Consider the following 15,000-nt stretch of genomic DNA (forward strand, 5'->3'; position numbering starts at 1 on the left):
TTCATTATATTATAATAGTGATTTTATAATGATAGAACGCCGGTTCCGTATGGGTGAAGTGTTCCTTTAAGTGACTGCTATGATGGAGACCTACTGATACATTATTTTCTGTGTTTCTCAGGAGTTTGTGTGGCGGACGGCCCAGCGCCTAAGCCAGGGAGACTCCTATTGGCTGGGCCTGAGGAGAGCAGGGGGAGAGGGGGGAGAGGGGGGAGAGGGGGGCTGGAGGTGGGGGGACGGGACACCGCTGGACACTGGACCAGAGTGAGTGCTTCACATTCTAATAATTTAGGCAAGGCAAGTTTATTTCTATAGCACAATTCAGACACAGGGCCACTCAAAGTGCTTTACAGGGGCAAGATTAGAATACATAAAACACATTATAAAACATTTAAAAGCTAATAAAAGAAGCAAATTAAATAAAAATTGCAGGTTAAAATGGAAACAAAAAAGTCTTCAGACTCGATTTAAAAGAACTGAGAACTGTTTAGTTTAATAAAAGGACATTGTACAGTCATATGAAAAAGTTTGGGAACCCCTCTCAGCCGGCAACATTGCACTGATTTGTTGAACCATGTACAGATACACAATCTGCAGCCAGATGTTCTTGCAGGTCTTTGGAGGTGATCTTTGGGTTGTGTGCAACCATTCTCACAATCCGCCGCATATGCCGCTCTTGTACTTTTCTTGGTCTGCTAGACCTGGGTTTAACTGCAACTGTGCCTGTGTCCTTCCATTCCCTGACAACGTTCCTTACAGTAGAAATTGACAATTGAAACCTTTGGGAAAGCTTCTTGTAGCCTTCCCCTAAACCATGATAATGAATAATCTTTGTTTTTAAGATCTTTTGGGAGCAGTTTTGATGATCCCATTCTGTCTCACTTCAGCAGAGAGTCAAAAAGAAGTGCAACTTGCATTTAGTTACCTAAAATACATTTTCTCATGATTAAACAGACATTTCTATGAGGTTCAAGGCTTAACAACATAATCCAACCAACTTTGTGTTTAAAGTCATCAGTTTTACATGCTGTTACAGGCATTAAAATCAACAAAACCACAAGGGTACCCATATTTTTGCACAGCCAGTTTTTCACATTTTATTTTATTTCATACAACCAAATACTGCTTTTCAAAAAATCTTTGTTTGGAAAACATCCCAGTACTTAGCTGTTCCTGGTAAATTAAAGACATACCACTTTTATATTTTTTTTGTGAAAGCAGAGTCAATTATAATGCCGGCTGAGAGGGGTTCCCAAACTTTTTCATATGACTGTATATTCATTGACATCCTTTAGTTAGATTAAAAGCTAGTTTTCATCGGCAGGCCCTGTGGCTGCAGTTAATACGCATCTTAAAGTGAAAACAACATACAAATTCAAAAACATGTAAGCAGATAAAAGAACATTGCATGATATAAAACACATCAATCTATACATACAGTAGCCTTTATAAAACAGACATATGAGTAATACAAGGAAAGGAATATCAGTGTTGGCATCTTTGTGTTGACTAGCCATTTTTATGAATTATAAAAATTTAAGCTAGTGATATGGTTCATATCATATCATGGGGCGACTGTGGCTCAGGTGGTAGAGCGGGTCGGCCAATGATCAAAGGGTTGTCGGTTCGATTCCTGCCCTGCCACTTGTGTCATGGTTGTTGTGTCCTTGGGCAAGACTCTTCACCCACCTTGCCTCGTGTGAATGTCGATAGTCAGCCTGCTATCGGTGTATGAATGTGTGTGTGAATGGTAACGTGGGAATGGGAACAGGTCTCCCTTGCAAAAGAGTCTCCGGTCGCAATGGATTTACCTGTAGAAATAAAGGTTAATAAAAATGGTGGCGACTCTAGTCAGTGTGTTGGTGGTAGAGTTATCTTTAAAGAAACCGGATAGTCGTGATGACCTTATACACTGTAGGCTTCAGTCTGTGGTGATGACAGTAGGAGAGGGTATACACACATACACACACACACACACACACACACACACACATCTCCTGGGTTGAACAGGGACAAACCAGGAGAGCTACTAGATGTTTATATCTATTTCCTGCAGCTTGAGAGTTTGGTCACATGTTGCTGCTGATGGGAACTTGAGACCAGTCATTCTACGTCAAGTTTGAAATGTGTTTATTCAAAGTGAAGATATTAAATGTTTTTATGTTTATGTGTTTGATCCCGTGGGTAATGAGATACGATATAACTTTACTGTATTCTATATCAGTCTCGTTTTATTATCTAATTAGCTTTTAAGTAATCTAAATCTTTTACCATATATTTTTTTTATTATTATTGTATCTAGCCTACTATTGAATGAAAAGTATGGCATGGACAGTTAGCGGATTGTAGGGAGATATTCACTGATATTGACAAAAAAATAATAATAATTACCACAAGCATTCTCCAGAATCACTGTCCACACATTTAACACTCAAATACAGTGACATTTAAAATAAAGCTTTTCTTGGCAAACTTCCTTCAACTTTTCCCTTCTATTTTAAAAACATAATCAACCATTAAGAATTACAGTACCCTCTCCTTGTATCTTTTATACTGTGTAGCGTGTGCATTTGCTTTAATGGGAGGAGATTAAGACCCCTTGCCCCTGTAAAGCACTTTAAATGGCCTTGTTTCTGAATTGTTCTATATAAATACACTTGCCTTGGATTGCCTAAGAGACAGTGGGAGGCTTGTCATTTTAATTTCATGGTGTATTTTCATATAGAGGAGTAGTTGTATCCATGGTAACAGATCAAAGTGATGTATCTCTTGCAGGTTTTGGGAGCGTGTGCCTGACAGCACAGAGACCAGAGAGCAGTGTGGGAGACTGACGCCCGTAGACAACTACCGGACGTCCTGGTTCGTCTCGCGGTGTTCCAACCAGCTCAGGAGGATCTGTGAGCGCAGACAGGCCGCTATGCAGTGACGAGGAATGGACATATAAAATGAAGAGACCACTCCAAATATTCAGTGTCTCTTGTTTTACTATTTAGATGCATATGTTTGAGTAGAAGGAACATTTTGGTTTTATATTATTAACTACTGACAACATTTCTACCAAATTTCAATAAATTGTTTGTCATTAAGAGCATTTTCAATAAGTAATGTAGAGATGAAGATTTAAGAAAAATCCAGACTGGTCTCTTAATTTTTTTCTGGTGCTGTACGTATATATCCTTTGTTTACATAGCAGTTTACAGAGTCTAGGCTGTGTATTAAGAACAGGTTTTTTTTCAGCACACTCAGTACGGACAGGTACCGGATCGTGAGGAGACATTCACTGATTTTGACGAAATTATTTTGACGAGATTTTTCAAGAATCGGGGACTACACAGAAATACATGTTTCTGAGTTACTGCTTACTGATATGGTTTTGTTTTGCTTTATTGCAATTCATTTCAGTTAAGTTTAGCTGATGACCCCTTTAAGCAGCTGTTTATGTGCTTTCACTTGAAATGTATAAGCTGTTCTAGTTATAACAACAATAATGAAATACTTCAGTTTTCACTTTTTTGCTTGTTTTACTTTTTACTTTGTTGTTGTTGTTGTTGTTGTTGTTGTTGTTGTTGTTGTTTTCATAAATAATTGTGAATGAATTAAAAATTATAAAAACAAAGCATTTCGTTTGTGTGGTTTTTTTAAAATAATTTGTTTGGGGGGATCTAACTTCACTGAAAATTGTGTTTTTTTAATTATTTTTTTATTTATTTTTAATATCACCACATAAATTCATCTGTTAGGCCTGCGAGATGTAACACTTATATTAACATAAATAAATCGCTTATTTCACCTTTAATACTAGCATTTTTCCAAAACGTTCAGCCACATACAGTACAAAGTGAGCTGTGTTCTAGTCAGCAGTTGTACCTCCTCACTGTGTCCACCAGATGACGCTACTGCCTTCTTCAAAACATGACATCATCACCTGAAGCGTCATTCCTGTTTCCCGGCATGCTTTGCGAGTGTACAGCCCTTCAGAGTGACCTAAGGACACCGACCATTGGAGATTATAGCGGAATTTCTCTGTGAAAGGTGAACTGATTTTATTAACATTTCTGCGCCATTTTTATTCAGAATTACCCAATTAATGTAATTCTTTAAATGCATTTATATTTGTCATTTGTGTATGTAGGCCTATGTCTATTAAACTGGTTAGATATCAAACGCGTCCATTAAATCAATGACAAACGTTCAGTGACACCTGACCAAGCTTATCGCTTATCTCTAAAGCTTATCAGTGGACAGTTTTATAACTATAATTATCTTTTAAATATTGGTATTTTAAAGCTAGCATTCATTTTATGCTTAATATGAATTTGATGAATCTACAGCCTTTCGTTATCTGTGTATGTAGACATTCTCATGCCAAACTCCAATTGGAAATAGTGATGTTTTGAAATATTTAATGTGTTATTGTTAAGCACTTACTGCATTCAGATCAATTGAAGGTTAATTATCATTCATGGGAGTGATGTGGTAAATTCGGCTTTCAACATAGTAGGCAAGACCCTTTTAAAACTGGGCAAATTATGACGTTTTTGTGTGCTATTCATTGCCCTTTACAATGTGTTTATTAGGGATATAAAATGCCCTCTGCTTGTAATGCAGAGTCATTGTTTTCCTCGTGAGTCTTGCCAGTGTGTTCCAAGTTTAGAAACACAAATGTCATTATTCTGCCAATTGTTCAAACAGATCCTTAAAAGCTCTTAAGATGCATTTGATGTATTGATCTATAGATAACAAGGCCTTGATTGGCACTGCAATGTCTTCAATTAATCTCAGAAATTATTAGAAAAATGCCAAGAAATGGGGATGTAATGCCAAGACAATTTGTTATGTAAAACTATGATGCAATTTGCACATTTAATTACATGTTGCATGATTATCATAAGTACGCATAATGTGCCACACAGATACCTTGTCCAAAGTAATACATTTTGTTTTTCTCTACAGTTTTAATTCGTACTATTCGACTATAGTTCCATTCTGATACGCAATCCAAAATGTCTTGAATATAACAATCCTTAAAGGAATACTTCACCCATACGTATCCAGCGTTCTATCATTATAAAATCGCTATTATAATATAATGAATGAGGTTTTTCTTCCCTCAGTCTTCCCTTGGCCCAGCTGTCCTTTTAATCCTAACCCTACATTTTCCCATGCGTGATGTCACACATGGGAAAATGTAGGGTTAGACAGTGAGACCATAAATTTCTGCCTTTCTCAGGCTAGGATGAACCGATTTCTAAAATGTTTTCACATTTATACTACATAGGATCTCAGAGTTCAATACACCTTCATATTTCCACCAGTGAAGTAGGTCTTTAAGCTGTAGTCCCTTGTCTACAGGACGTCCAGCAGCTGAAGATGTCTGAGCAGGTGGATGAGAAGATCAAGAACTACCGGACGGCTCCGTTTGACGCCCGTTTCCCCAACACCAACCAGACACGCAACTGCTTCCAGAACTATCTGGGTGATTGATTGATTGATTGATTGATTGATTGATTGATTGATTGATTGATTGATTGATTGATTGATTGATTGATTGATTGATTGATTGATTTATTTATTTATTTATTTATTTATCTCAGGACAATGCACATTAATGAACAAGCAGTACACCTGTCCAAGGGCTACTTCCCATCTGTAGTCCATCAAGGCAAAGCAAGTTTATTTCTATAGCACAATTCAGACACAAGGCCATTCAAAGTGCTTTACAGGGGCAAGATTAAAATACACAATACACATTAGAAAAAGCGAATGAATAAAACATTTAAGAGCGAATGGCAGGTTGATGTTACAATAAAAATGACAAATATATACAATAGAAACATTTGGTATATACAAATAAGGAGAAACTGAAAGAAAGAACAGTAAGACAGGATCATTCATTAGTAGGTTAAACGAATAAACAATTAATACACCACTAATAAGGTACAGCATACGTTTAGAGGTGGTTGCAGCTAATAAGCGATGCCAGCTGATACCCACTGTTTAAAGGTGCTGTCAGTGATTCTGGAGAATGCTTGTTGTAAAAAAATTAATGTGTTAAAATGATTGAATATCTCCTCACAATCTTCTACCTGTTCTTACTGTGTGTGCATGAAAGAAAAAAATCCAGTTTTAATCAAGCCCCAACCTCAGCGATTTTTACCAGCATCCAATAAGGAAGTGAACACAACTGTAGTAACCGGAAGTGCCACTGGGGGGTGGTACCAAAACCGAGTAATTTTTCTTTGACTCACTTGTTAGACAGGCCGTTTTCAAAGTCTTATTAAACCTCACAGCCTGGTCCACAAAACCATTTTAGTCTGTATGTTTAGGTCATATCTCCATGACAACACTGAGGGGGGTGAATTTCTTTGGACCACGCTAGTTTTTATTTTTTTGGAGGTTAAAATGTATTGGCGCGATCTCTTGAGTGACAGCTCTCCGCCCGTTGTCCCTCACTTTGCCTCGGAGGTATACGTCAGCTATCTCCCTCCCCCCGACGAGAGGCGGAGTAAAAATCTCACAAAATGGTGACGAGCACAAACCAGGATTATTGGATGCCGTGTGAATAACTGAGGTCAGCCCGGATGCTACATCCATATTATTTACTATCTATGGTTTTAATACACTGCCTAGGATCTGTAAACTGGTATGTTAACAAGATGTATGTAAACAAAGTGGGCCCACCGTAGATTACACAGTACAGACAGGTAGGTATCAACACTGGATTTTTTTTTTTCAGAGCACACACAATACAGAGGTAACAGAGATATGAAGAGATACTCACTGATTTTGACAAAATGTTGATTTTCACAACAGGAATTTTCCAGAATCACTGACTCAACCTTTAAATCTCTGTCATACAATAGTGTTCTTTTCGCTGATGTAGTCAAGGCCCCTGATCGCTATTGACTGTGTATTTCCCTCTTCTAACGTCTTTTTTCTCTGTATTCTCTTCAGATTTCCACCGATGTAACAAAGCTCTGTCAGCCCGAGACCAGGACACCGCGCCCTGCGTCTACTACCAGAGGGTCTACAAGAGCCTGTGCCCCATGAGCTGGGTGGGTTAAGGGTTTAGGGTTTAGTGTTTAGGGTTCACACTTATATCGCCCTTATTATATTTATATATTTGTTTTGAAAGGTGCTATACAAATTAAGATTATTATTATATACAGTGAGTTTACACATCATCCACCTATGGGCCACATACAAGATAAGGGGCCGGTTTCACAGACATGGATTAAGCCTAGTTCTGGACTAAATTGTACTTTCAATGGACAATCTCCATTCAAAATTCCATTTAGTCCAGGACTAGGCTTAATCCATGTCTGTGAAACCGGCCCAAGATGAGATAAGATAAGATAGCACTTTAATTCATTATCTTCTATTTAAACATGAAATGTTTCCACGTTAAAGTACGACATTTAGATGCATTTGTTAGTTGTTGTTTGTTCCAAATTGCTTGGTATAATCTATACCATTGCCTCTGTGCTGGCTGGGTCAAACTGGGTCACCTATACATTACAGACAGGGACAGGATACTACCCCCAGGGGTCTCAAAAAAACATTCAATTCTATATTCTCAAAAAAAAGGCCTCAAAAGTATTGAATTACACTCCAAATTATTACACTTTCTTTACAAAGGACTTGTTTAATTTGATTGTCCTTTTAGATACTCAGGGAGAGGTCTTGTGCCTACGACCGCATCACAGCCGTGCTGATATAGAGCACAATATAACTCCCCCTTGAGTGATATTGCTAAAATAACGATTCCTTTTTTCACTTCACAATATGCCAGTATTATCATCCTGTTTTTATCTTTAAGCCTAATACATTGGTCCTTCTCTCCTGTGTCTCTCTTTCAGGTGGCGAGATGGGACGACCAGGTGGAAGCCGGTAGTTTCGCTGGCAGGATCTGAACCAACACATTCCTCCCCTTTCCCCCTTTCCCACTTTCCCCCTTCCCCCTTCCCCCTTCCCCCTTCCCCCCTTTCCTCTTCCCCCTTTCCCCTTTCCCCCTTTCCCCCTTTCCCCTTTCCCACCAGAGTATGTTACTGTGAAGCAATCTGCTCTTTATGCACTAAAGCAACTTAATAAATTATTTAATGTTACTGTGAGTGTTGTCGTGTGTGTCATTCATAACACTTAAAGGGATAGTTCAACATTTATTTATTTTTAGCTTGTTGCCTCACTCTTGGGTTTAAGACAAGGCATATGAATCCATTCCATTAAAGGTGGAGTCACTCAGTGCGTTTCCATGGCACAACTAGATTGGATTATCACATATATCGAACAAGACACTCGAACGGACCGTGTCACTTGTCTGAGTATACATGGCCTTTCAGAAATCGGATAAATGTCCGATGCATGGCTGTCTCCACTATGCTAGGTGGCGCTGTAGCCCTTTCAACCATGCTTTCAACAAGTGGTTTTAGAGCCACGTCCGGTTCTCTTCCGTCAATAACCCATGGTGTAGCCTATCACGCGCAGGTACACAAGCACAGAACGAGAAGTCCGATATGCGAAATCCGATCCCTGTATACATGCAGAGAGAAAGCCGACAATGAACGAATTATCTAGGTGTTCTTATCCGACTTCTCTTGTCCGTTATTGTGCCGATTTGTGTCCGAAGTAGATCGGATAAAGGTGTTTACATGCAGTTTAAAAGTCCTGTTGAAGTCTTATTCGTTTAGTTATCCGATTATAAGTCTGCATGTAAACGCACTGAATGATTCTGGAGAATGCTTGTTGTCAAAACCACTTTTTATCAAAATCAGTGAATATCTCCTCATAATCCACTACCTGTCCGTACTGTGTGAGTGCTGAAAACAAACCTGGTTAATACACAGCCTAGGCTCTGTCAACTGGTATCTAAACAAAAGGGGGCCACTGTACCTAGCAACATGCCAGTTCACAGAGCCTAAGCTGTGTATAAACACTTCACACATTTTTCCTAAAGTCATCAGTAAGGTCATGGTTTTAGGCCTAATTGGGACCAGCATCATAGGTATCAGTGCATCCCTAGTCCAATCTAGGAAAGAGTCTCAAACCTGGATGTGTATTTTTAACATGAGAAACAGAGCAATATTAAATGAATAAAAACTCTTGCCATGAAGATCCATTCAGCAACATTTCTGGAGCTTTTGGGGGAAATGTGTTTGGTTAAACTTATTCATGTTATTGCTAATTTAATTCATAATGATGTTACACTAACCTGTAGACACACACGCTGACTTTTTGTTATTGTCTCTGAGTCACATGCAAATCACAAGACCAGGGAAATGCAGGGGATGCATTATTTGATACCTGTACTGTCTAAGGGGAGACACAGGTGAACAGGGAAACAGTTAGGCTATAACTTATAGAAATCAGGAAACTTTGCCAGTCAATTACTTACATTAAAAAAAAAATCTGAAATGTTTTTTTAAAGATTATTTTTTGGCATTTTCAAGCTTTATTAAACAGTACAGAGTTGAAATGGGGAGACAGAGAGAGAGAGAGAGGGCAGGAGGATGACCTGCAGTAAAGGTCCACGGGTCGGATTCGAACCTGCGACCACCGATATGGTACACGCTCCATCCACTACTCCACCGGAGCACCACAAAATATCTGAAATGTGGACACATAAATTGTAAATGTGTCCATATAATAATAATTACCGTTACGCGTAAATTAAATTTTCAACTCTTTAAAAAACTAAAATCTAGATGTTAAAGCCAGAGTTTAAGTGTTTGATTAATGTTTACAACATATTAGTGTCCTACGTTTCTACGGAAATGTTGGTCACTTTAAAGAAAATATTTTAGATTAAAAAAAAATTGATTAAAAAAATACTATGTGAGGGGCTACCAAGGCATTTCCTGATTTTTTAAAGAAGAAAATGAATCATAAATCAGAATTTTAACAATATTTGAACAAATTCTTTGTTGAGATTATTGGTGTATTGGATTATTAAAAAAATAATAATGTTGAGATAATGGTCGTTAAAGATGGTTGTGGAGGAGAAATATACATATCTGCCATGTTTGGTCTTAATTGCATAATCACGTTACACAAACCTGTACGACACACAGTCAGCTGATGGTTGTTACTGTCTGTCAGTCACATGCAAATCACAAGACAGGAGGAAATGCAGCGGATGCATTATTTGATACCTGATGTATCCAGTTTAATTTACATTCACATGGACAGTTGATAATGTATATGGTGAGTCTGGATATGTATTATAGATATCTGTTATACAAGTATCCCTAGTTACAATGACAGTTAGATGTGTAATTCAATTGTGACTAATCCAATCTATGGTCTTGATATCTATCATTGTATTTCCAGATAGTAAAAGTTAAATGTTACATCGGCTTGCCATAGGTGTGGTATTCACAAACTATAATAACCTGAACATACATGAAAAGTTTTTATACAAATAATTATTTCAACAACTGGAGCATCATCTGACCCAGCTCGTCTCGTGACCCGTTGCCTCAGTAACGAACCACATTGCATCAGTATCCGCAGCATCAGCACCGGATCACCCAGCTGCTGCATTCAAGGTCGCGAGCGCAATGCATCACGGGAAGCCGAGGACTGGAGGACACCGTATAGCTCATAGCTTCACAATCACGACCCTCACAAAGCAACTAAACCCCCTCCCTCCTCCACTGCGCATGCGCCGAATGCTTTCGTCAACTGGGCTGCCCATCTAACCGAGTAAAAGGCTGCGACCACCATAATAGGACATGGGCGATGATGATGCACCGAGAGAGTGACACGGACTTCTGCACGTAAAAAGCCAAGGGGGCGGGGCGACCACCGCGTCATATCGCCTCATAGGCTGATGGAGTCACAACCAAAAGATACAGACCTATGATAATATATAAATAAAAAAACATTGGCGTGCGGTTATATTGCGTTTCTCCTTGCAGCTCACGTGTGACACTAAATTGAAAGGGATACGGAGTAGGGAGGCGATGCTGCTGCTGCTACGCTCATAGACTGGGTCCATTTGTCTGGTAGTCACGACAGGTAAGTGCCACTTTATAGCCGAGTTTGTGCATGTATTTTCGGACTGTTTTTAGGAACATGTTGGGGTGTGGAATGGATCACGTGGCTTCTCTAGTTCTAGCGATGTTACAGAAGTATAAAGAGGATAACCATGCAAGTAAATCATCCCTAGTTAATTCCCTGTACTTCATAGCCCCATACAGGCTCTGTAAAACGCTATATATCGATCATTAGTGAGTGGTTTCCGCATTAGAAGCAGTAGAAAAGCGGTCGTGTCCTTCCAAACACAGCCGGTATATATCTGGTACCACGGACAGCGCCTTTCTCTAACTAGGTTTGTTGGTTTTGTCGCAGCTGTCAGCGCCGGCGGGCGGGTCCGACTAGAGCCCTCAACAACACCACAGCCACCTGAAGATCTCTATCTATATCTCTGTATCAGTCCGAGTTAAACATTTGCCTCGTGATCATCCAGCCAAACGGAACAGAAGATGGAAGGGCAGGCAAGTGGCTTTTTATTCTGCATAGTTTATTGTTGTGAATTTGTTGTGTTTTTGTGAATGGGGCGAATTGTGTGGTGATCGTAGCCTACTAAAACATATTACGATATTCAGATGCATTCAAGGACCAAGCTCAAATACAAAATGGTTAATAAAGTAATTATTTCATTGTATTCATTCATACTCAGATTCTATGTATCATAAACAAGTAAACCAGCATTTTTATCATTTATCATTCTACACACACACACACACACACACACACACACACATACACACACACTCATTCCAACAGTATGCCGTACAAATGGAATATAAAGGGTTCATTGATAATATCGCAGGTTTAATCTGGATTGTAGGCAGTTAATGGAATTGCTTTCAGTTCAGAGTTGAATAGGCTAATAATTATAATATCTGTTCCAGTGTCTTGTTTTGTGTGTGTGTGTGTGTGTGTGTGTGTGTGTGTGTGTGTGTGTGTGTGTGTGTGTGTGTGTGTTTGTGTGTGTCAACAAAGCGTGTGGGCGGTGTCTTTGTGTGTGTGTGTGTGTGTGTGTGTGTGTGTGTGTGTGTGTGTGTGTGTGTGTGTGTGTGTGTGTGTGTGTGTGTGTGTGTGTGTGTAAACAAAGTGTAACCTATTTAAAAACAGCAAAATGATTGTTGTCTGTATACACAACTGTAGAGTGCACGTTAAGTGAGTTTTTCTATTTATAGTCGGCTGGAAGCAAAGCTGTGCGGGCGGTGCCTTTGTGTGTGTGTGTGTGTGTGTGTGTGTGTGTGTGTGTGTGTGTGCGTGCGTGCGTGCGTGCGTGCGTGTGCCTGTGTGTGTGCGTGTGTGCCTGTGTGTGTGCGTGCGTGTGCGTGTGTGTGTGTGTGAGTGTGTGTGTGTGTGTCTCCCATGATAGCTCTGTGAGTCACTGCTGCAGATGTGTGTGAAGTGTGTATGAGACACTCAGCACGTATCGTCTATATGCTTGAGATGGATTTCAGTGTAGGCTATTCTTGCTTGTTTTTAAATCTAGGTTGATGTTGTGTGTTCAGTATATTACGTTGACTTATTGTTTGAGTGTAGAGGGACGAACACATGGGAAATGAGTTATGTAGACCTAATTTGATTGGGGGTTTTTCTTCTGTATTTTTATATCAGCCCAACGTCAGGAGACAGAGGCAAAAAAATTATTTAATTTTGTATTCATTCAAGTGTTTGAGTTTAAGAAAATAGTCTAGTTTGATTTAGAACAAGGATAGTGGTAATGGATAGATAGATAGATAGATAGATAGATAGATAGATAGATAGATAGATAGATAGATAGATAGATAGATAGATAGATAGATAGATAGATAGATAGATAGATAGATAGATAGATGGATGGATGGATGGATGGATGGACGGACGGACGGACGGACGGACGGACGGACGGACGGACGGACGGACGGACGGACAGACAGACAGACAGACAGACAGACAGACAGATAGATAGATAGATAGATAGATAGATAGATAGATAGATAGATAGATAGATAGATAGATAGATACATACATACATACTTTATTAACAATTTAACAATACAGCCTGTTAGCAAAAATACATCCGCAATGCAAAAACTGTCTGTGTGACTGTGCTGTGTGTGTCTGCACGTACACACTTCACACCAATCCAACACGTCCCTTGGGCTTGGCTCAAAGCGAGAGCAGCAAGTTACAAGTACTCACAAAGAAAACTAATTCATCTAATGCATTCTGTAATGTCCTTAGTTGCCTCTGATGCTTTTTTGTGGCTGTTGTTTTTTGGCTATGTTTGTTTTTGTTTTAAATACACCATATTCAAAAGCAGATGACGCTCATGTTTCTACTGTATCATTGCTTAGATTAGAATATACTGCCATGTTCTACAGTAGCACAGAATGGACAAACTTAGTGGCATTATGTGTTTTTACATATAGTGGGCGTCCTGGGGAAATGCACCTGTTGGAAGACCAAGAAGAAGAAGTACGATAGAATAAATAACTAAAATGTAAATATTAATTCTATAGTTCTTCTGAAGTCTTTCCACAATATCAAGTGATGAGGTGAAGATATGTCTTCTTGATAGTGTTGAAAGACTTGAGGCAGTGGTGGATGATGCCATCTTTACTAGTTACTATCTTTTTGTCCTTGAAGGCCACCGTAGCTTCTGTAAATTCTCCCAAAGGGGAGGGGTTAGCAAGGGAGCGTTGGGTTCTAGAATGTCACCACTAGATTATGCAAAAATACTAGTTGTTTTTCACACTGTTCCTTTAAGTGTGTTGAAGTTTTTGTTATAACTGTGATGAGGCGACAACAAAGGCCAAAGTCACTGACACATTAAACATGACCTTCGACTCCTATGGATGGTGTGTGTGTGTGTGTGTGTGTGTGTGTGTGTGTGTGTGTGTGTGTGTGTGTGTGTGTGTGTTTGTGTGTGTGTGTGTGTGTGTGTGTGTGTGTGTGTGTGTGTGTGTGTGTGTGTGTGTGTGTGTGTGTGTGTGTGTGTGTGTGTGGTGTTGTGACTCTGCATCCTGCTCTCATCACTCGTGCCAACTATTGAGCGTCTCATCAATACAGTGAGCCCCGCGCTGAGGGATTCTCACGCTAAGAATCCAACATGGAACACTGTTTCACCAACAAAAACAGCTCAATGCATCAACCCATTCTACTGGCTTCCATCCAAGGTCCAGTGAGTTGATCGGCTGTGTAATTGAAAACATCCAGTGTTAATACACAGCCTATGCTCTGTAAATTGGTACGTAATAATAATAATAATGGGTAGGATTTATATAGCGCTTTATTCCCTAAGGACTCAAAGCGCTTTACAGGGATCCAGGTTCCATTCATTCACACACAGTCATACCGGTGGTGGTAAACTACCATAGTAGCCACAGCTGCCCTGGGGCAGACTGACGGAAGCGTGACTGCCATTCAGCGCCTACGGCCCCTCCGACCACCACCTCGAACATACACATTCACACCAGGCAAGGTGGGTGAAGTGTCTTGCCCAAGGACACAACAACCATGACACAGGTGGCCGGGCGGGGATCGAACCGCCAACCCTTGGATCATTGGCCGACCCGCTCTACCAATTGAGCCACGGTCGCCGTAAACAAAGGGGTCCCACCATAGCTTGTAACATGCCCTTTTACAGAGCCTATGATGTGTATTAACAATAGATTTCTTCAGAATTTCACAACTAAATGCCGCTAAATAGTTCAATATTACACACAGGTGATTGTGGCTGACTTGTGCAGTTTGGGACAAAAGCTCGTCCCCAGATTGTAAAATGTCATTTGTGGGTCACGGGTTAAGGTTAAGGTTATGAAAGGTCTCCAGGAAATGCATGTAAGTCTATGTAAAGTCCTCAAACTGACATATACAACAACACATGTGTAAGTGCATGAATGTGTCCACACCCACTAACAGAGTGTTTAGTATTTATATGACGCCCTCACACACAGGCTACGTTCAGCCTGTGTCAATAAAGCTGTCACCTCCAGG

General features: G+C 39.8%; 3 protein-coding genes across 3 annotated transcripts in view; all 3 read left to right on the forward strand.

The window, feature by feature from the left end:
• LOC307264141 (struthiocalcin-2-like) overlaps nucleotides 1-2,926 on the forward strand; it is a gene marked incomplete at its 3' end in the record, with an annotated part of 14,777 nt that extends 11,851 nt beyond the window's left edge. The window contains exons 5-6 of the mRNA XM_080045412.1: nucleotides 122-264; nucleotides 2,776-2,926. Of these exons, the coding sequence (XP_079901538.1) occupies nucleotides 122-264; nucleotides 2,776-2,926 (294 nt within the window). The remainder of the gene's footprint in view (nucleotides 1-121; nucleotides 265-2,775) is intronic.
• A 1,062-nt stretch (nucleotides 2,927-3,988) lies between these two features.
• Nucleotides 3,989-7,997, forward strand: LOC307263995 (cytochrome c oxidase subunit 6B1-like). Its single transcript, XM_080045311.1, has 4 exons — nucleotides 3,989-4,032; nucleotides 5,353-5,476; nucleotides 6,955-7,055; nucleotides 7,860-7,997. Exons 2-4 carry the CDS (start codon nucleotides 5,371-5,373, stop codon nucleotides 7,911-7,913), a joined length of 261 nt encoding a protein of 86 aa, XP_079901437.1. The 5' UTR covers nucleotides 3,989-4,032; nucleotides 5,353-5,370; the 3' UTR covers nucleotides 7,914-7,997.
• A 6,116-nt stretch (nucleotides 7,998-14,113) lies between these two features.
• The window catches only part of LOC307264142 (solute carrier family 2, facilitated glucose transporter member 1-like), a gene marked incomplete at both ends in the record, with an annotated part of 19,136 nt that continues 18,249 nt past the window's right edge, over nucleotides 14,114-15,000 (forward strand). The window contains one exon of the mRNA XM_080045413.1: nucleotides 14,114-14,185. Within this exon, the coding sequence (XP_079901539.1) occupies nucleotides 14,114-14,185 (72 nt within the window). The remainder of the gene's footprint in view (nucleotides 14,186-15,000) is intronic.

The sequence above is a fragment of the Ammodytes marinus genome (genome assembly GCF_949987685.1).
Source record: "Ammodytes marinus genome assembly, chromosome: 17".
In the NCBI taxonomy this organism is placed as follows: domain Eukaryota; kingdom Metazoa; phylum Chordata; class Actinopteri; order Uranoscopiformes; family Ammodytidae; genus Ammodytes; species Ammodytes marinus.